Source organism: Lactuca serriola, chromosome 6 (assembly GCF_051521515.1).
Source record: "Lactuca serriola cultivar US96UC23 chromosome 6, Lser_US96UC23_V15, whole genome shotgun sequence".
Taxonomy (NCBI): domain Eukaryota; kingdom Viridiplantae; phylum Streptophyta; class Magnoliopsida; order Asterales; family Asteraceae; genus Lactuca; species Lactuca serriola.
This window is the reverse complement of record NC_136413.1, coordinates 139,289,354-139,295,284: the sequence shown is the minus strand read 5'-3', so window position 1 is coordinate 139,295,284 and position 5,931 is coordinate 139,289,354. Positions and strand designations below refer to the sequence as shown.

General features: G+C 30.7%; 1 protein-coding gene across 1 annotated transcript; it reads left to right on the top strand.

Moving 5' to 3' along the window:
* Positions 1 to 3,077: 3,077 nt before the first annotated feature.
* Positions 3,078 to 5,555, top strand: LOC145056954 (beta-carotene isomerase D27). Its single transcript, XM_079004696.1, has 5 exons — positions 3,078 to 3,556; positions 3,676 to 3,768; positions 4,225 to 4,393; positions 5,060 to 5,155; positions 5,390 to 5,555. The coding sequence occupies exons 1-5, from the start codon at positions 3,167 to 3,169 to the stop codon at positions 5,437 to 5,439; spliced, it is 798 nt and encodes a 265-aa protein (XP_078860822.1). The 5' UTR covers positions 3,078 to 3,166; the 3' UTR covers positions 5,440 to 5,555.
* Positions 5,556 to 5,931: the final 376 nt, after the last annotated feature.

Below are 5,931 nucleotides of genomic sequence, written 5' to 3'. Positions count from 1 at the left end.
AGTATATTAGGAATATATTAGATTTGATGGTTCAAAAAAACCTCACATCTGCTAATGGAAAAACACAAAACCGAACCGAAAAAACCTCGAACTGAACCGAAAAATGTGCATACAAAGACCACAAGGCTAGTCAGGGGCGAGACTATGTGCATGTAAGGTGGGTCCAATGACTCACCTATTTTTTTTAGTTTATATAAAATTACTATAGAAAATTTTTGATGAACTATCTTAAAAATAATTTGTAACCTATCTTACCTATAAAATCCTTGAATTTGTATAGAAATATTTTTATAGAAAAAATAGTGAAACATGTGGTTTTTTATTCTAGACTCGCCACTGAGGCCGGTCCTAAAAATACCAGACCGAAAAAAGACATGCCCGAGACCGATTCGAAAAAAGATCAAACTGTTTTGAAACCAGTCCCAAAAGACCGGACAGTTCTGAAACCAGCTCGGTACCGGTACGAGACCGCCAATTGCCCAATTGTAAAAGAACATCGGAAAACGGTAATGGCGGTTACCTTATTTTTCTGGCGACGTTCGGTGAACTTCACCATTAACTGCGACAAGCTTTCACTTCATTTTATTTTCCTTTTTTGATGCATTTGTGCATACTTTTATTCATATAATCTTTTCAATTTTACTGGACGTAATTAATCAACATGCCTCACCCAAACATCAACTGAACTAATTCATCAGAATAAAACTTGAAATAAAAGCACATAAAATTGATTATAACGCATGCCTATTATGTTCATTGTTCAATTTGTCTGAAACAAAAAAAAGGTTCAAATTGGTAACTCTAAAATCTAACTCGTGAAATACACATTGGCTACTTTTCGGTCGGATTTTCGGTTTTCAGTTTATACGGTTCGGTTTTATCGGTTTTTTTACATCTTAAAAATAACCATAACCAAACCAAATAAGGTTCGATTTAATCGGTTTTGATTAATTCAGCTACAGTTTATTCGGTTCGGTTTACCGGTTAAACCAAATATATTTTCGCATATAACAACAAAAATATTAAACTAAAAGAAAAAAAAACTTACTAACTTTTACTAAATGAAAAAAAAACACTAATACATAACATATTATATTGAGTCTTTCATGATATATTATCTTGAGTAGCCACACAAGTTGTAGATGCGAGTTAATATGGTTTTAGTCATATATATGGAAGAATGAAATTACTGAAGACTAATTGACATTTGACTAATTAGTTGTTGTTTTTAATACGATATATAAACAATTATAATTTATAATGGTTAATAATTAAATAATAAGTTATTATTATTATTATTATTATTATTATTATTATTATATATATATATATATATATATATATATATATATATATATATATATATAATGTTAATTCATAGATATAAACTAAAAACTAAAAAAAAACAGTTGTTAGTTTTTTAAAATATAAAATTACGTAAAAATCAAATGCTAAAAAGTAAAACGATGTTAAATAATATTTTAATTATAAATTTTTAATTTTAAATAAACTTTTAATTTTAAACAAAAAGCTTCATTTGGATACGAGCTTTTAGTTTAAACAAAACGCTCCAAATCTAAAAGCTTCTTCATGTAGCATTTAGGGCGTGTTCGGTAAAATTAGTTGGTAACGGGTGGCTTGTAGCTTGTAACGTTTTGTTAAACGCTACATGAAGTAACATTTGGATTTGGAGCGTTTTGTTTAAACTAAACGCTAGAAGCTTGTAGTGCCGAACGAAGTTTTCTGTTTAAAATGGAGCGTTTTGTCAAACGATAGAAGCTAAAAGCTCCCAAACGCTCCGTGCCGAACATGCCCTTAAAAAAAAGCTACTAAGCTTTTAAAATCAATTTCCATTATTACCCTTAAAAATATATTTATATATTTATTTATTTTTAATCGGCTGTCATTTTATGTAATTTTATATATTTCAAAAGCTTTCAGCTACTTTTACCAAACACTCGTATAACAAATAAAAATTACAGCTTCCCGCTACTAGTTACTCGTTACATGCTACCCACTATCTGCTAACCGCTTCCAACTAATAGCTACTTTTGCCAAACACGCCTAAAAGCTGCTAACACCTTCGGTTTTTTTTTAAATAAAAAAAAATAAAAAAATAAAAAATAAAAATAAAAATTGTGCCGAACACAGATTGTGAGTCACAGGTTGAATCAGACGTGGAATATGTTTCAGCCTCCTAAATTACTACTTTTTTGGGTGTCCCAAATATCCAATTTGTAATCTTTCCACGAAATGTCAATTTTGCCCTCGGATCGAGCATGATTTTCTGCCTTAGCCCAACACAAAAACACAAATTTAATATCACAGTTGATATAAAACCTCTCTGACCTAACATTATTTTTTGTATTAATTTGATTTTGCTAAATAATAAAACACCGACTTTAATATTTAACTAATATTAATCTTTCCTTTTATAATTTGATTCTTCAAGTTGAATATTATCTACCTTTAGTTTCTTTCATTGTATAATAATGATATTTGTTTATTTTAATCTTTATTTTCCATAATTACTTAAAAATACAAATACCTTAGGGTGTGTTTGGCACGCCACAGCTAGCTGATAAGCTAGCTTATTTTTCGAGCTTTTTTATGTTGTCGTGTTTGGTAAGCCAAAAAGTAGTTAATAAGCTAGCTTTTTGAAAAGCTACTTAGACTAGCTTTTTAAGAGTTTTTTTAAAATTTTCCAAATACACCCCTTAATTAATTATAGAAACACATACTCTTACATGTCCTTTTATATAATTTTATATATTTCAGCTAGTTTTACCAAACGTTATTTTTTATCAGCTAGCTTTTTATTTAACAGCTAGCTTTTCAGCTATCAGCTAGCTTTTCAGCCATACGTCAAACATATCCTAAGTACAAAACTGATAAATATATAATTTTTCAATAACATATATAAGTCAGAAAAAATATACTATAAAAAATGATCTAAAAACTGTTGATACAATAAATTTAGCTATTAGGGGCACTTTCGTAATTCACACTAGAAAATGGATAATCATTTGAAGAATAATATATGTGGCCAAAATTAGCAGCAACTTCCAGAACACAATGTACTTCAATTTAAGCCATTTTTGTTCTTCCTATTTCACTCTATCCTATAATCGTTTGATGTGATTAAGGATAATACATTACTGAATTCATGGTGGTTTTAAGCTACCAAGTTCTTCACTTTCCAAAAACTAACCACCACCACCGACGTTCCTCCACCATAAAACCCCACCACCGCCATGGCGGCAATTTCCTCCGGTGTGGGATAGCAGAGCCCTCCGGCCAACCAGCACCAATGGGGCAAAAGACAAAGTACAATGATGGGGTGTTTGAGAAGGTGTTCATGAGCTTATTTGCTCGGAAAATGGAAAAGTTTTCCGGGAAAGGATATAAAGGTCAAAACAAGGGTTTGTTTGATTATGATTATGATAGTTTTGTGGATGTATCGAGAAGTGTAATGATAGGGAGGAATCGTATACAGCAACAGGAAGTTGTTAGGGAGGTCCTCATGTCCATGCTTCCTCCTGGCGCACCTGAACAGGTAGGATTTTACTTTATTACCCTTTATAAAATATCCACAATACCCGACATAATCCAAATATAAAAAACAATTTTTACTGTTGTTAATGGCTAATGTATCTACTGTTTTACTGATGGCAGTTCAAGAAACTATTTCCACCCACAAAATGGGCAGCCGAGTTCAATGCAGCCCTCACAGTCCCTTTCTTCCATTGGTTAGTTGGTCCTTCCGAGGTAATGTATTGTCAGTTGTCTGTTATCGTTGTCAGTTGTCTGTTATCTGTTATCTTTGTCTAATAGCAAATTTATCTGTTATCATTGTCTAATAATATTTAAAAAGTGTTAGAAAAAAATGACAACCCGTTTAGGAAAGAGGAAAGAAAAAGTAAATAATAGCAAATTTATAAAAAGTTAGACTTGTTTTCGTGACTTTCTGTGATAAGTCGTTCTTTTTTCTGTATTAAATTAAAAAGAAACATTCGTATATAGTTTAGTAAATAATATTTAAAAAGTATTAGAAAAAAATGACAACCCGTTTAAGAAAGCGGAAAGAAAAAGTAAATAATAGAAAATTTGTAAAAGGTTAGACTTATTTTCGTAACTTTTTATGTTAAGTCGTTTTTTTGTATTAAATTAAAAAGAAGCACTCGTATATATAGCTTACCAGATTAAGTCATGTGTGTGTGTTAGGTGGTAGAAGTAGAAGTGAACGGGGTAAAGCAAAGGAGTGGGGTCCTTATAAAGAAATGTAGGTACTTGGAGAACAGCGGGTGTGTAGGAATGTGTGTGAATATGTGTAAAATTCCTACTCAAGATTTCTTCACCAACGAATTTGGTCTTCCATTGACCATGATTCCAAGTAATTTCTCTAATTGGATATTATTTTTTTACGGGTAAATGCAAGAAATAGCAATTTATTTTCATTTTTTTCCTATTATAACCTTGTATTTCTAGAAATTTATTCGGTTATCAATGTCATCCAAATACAAAGCAATTCTCACTACTACAATCGGGCATATATTGTAAAGTATAATGCCATAGACTCATAATAAGAAAAAACTAAAAGTACAATGTTGTAATAGAAAGAAATGAAAGTAGGATGCTATAATATACAAATAAATGAAAATAAGTTGTTATCTCTTGCATTTAGCCCCCTTTTAATATCTAAACACATAGACTAAATATCATTTTTGGTCCCTAAGTATAGTAAATTTTTGCAATTTTGGTCTAAAAAAGCTTTCTTTTGCAATTGTGTCCCTCATTTTAGGTTCTTCCAATGTTTTTGGTCCCTTTTCAAAGTATCATAACTAATTTTAGTCCCTAACTATACTATAACTGATTTTTGCAATTTTGGCCCCCAAAATATAATGATTTTAGCTGGAACATGACCAAAAATATTACGAAAACCTTACATATGGACCAAAATTGCAAGAGAATTTTTTGGGACCAAAATTGAAAATAATAACTATACCCAGAGACCAAAAATGTAAATTTACTCAAACACTTAACTACATATTTTTTATAGATTTTGAAGATATGAGTTGCGAAATGGTGTATGGTCAAGCTCCACCGAAATTTGAAGAAGATCCGGTGGCCAAACAACCATGTTTTACCGATATTTGTAAGTTCGTTACCATTATAAGTTATTATGGGCCAATAGTACTGTCCAGGCCCAAAAATCCAGTCTGGTCAAATCACACCATATCTAACAAAAGAAACGGTCTGATTAAAGACCAATGATGTCATAGCCCAGTCCAAGACTAAGCAGTAACTGTATCGGGCAGTCTTGGACTGGGATATAGCAGTGTTATCATGTTTGTTCGGATTGGTTTAAATTGTTTTTTTTATTATGTAGGTTCGGTAGCAAACACTAGTTCCAGCATTTGCCCCAAACTACAAGTGTGATACGGTTTTATTACATATATTGACACAATTATACATTTTTCTTGATTATTGGGGTGAGGCCCCATTTTTTTAATTTTATTTTGGTGTAGTGAAATAAAATGTTCTGTTGATTGATATATGTAAATCTGTAAATGTAATAATGTATGGGGAGAAAAAAAAGTAAGGTAATGGGCGGGGGATAAATGATAAATAGTTAAACGAAACGTTGAATGGGTTCCATCGAATTCCATTGATCTTTTTTAGTTTTATAAAATATAATAAATATGAAGTAACCAATGCAGCATTTCTTTTAACTGCCCAAAGAAATTCTTTTCTGATTAACTACTTGAGGTTTTTTTTTTTTTTTTTTTTTTTTTTTTTTTTTTTTTTTTAAATTCAAAAGAATCACTGTGAAAAATTTTCAGTAATTAATTACATGTAACAATCGAAAGAATATTTGTTTGTTAACGTAGTTTTTTAATTCAAAGTTTTAATGGTAAAATTGTAAAAACG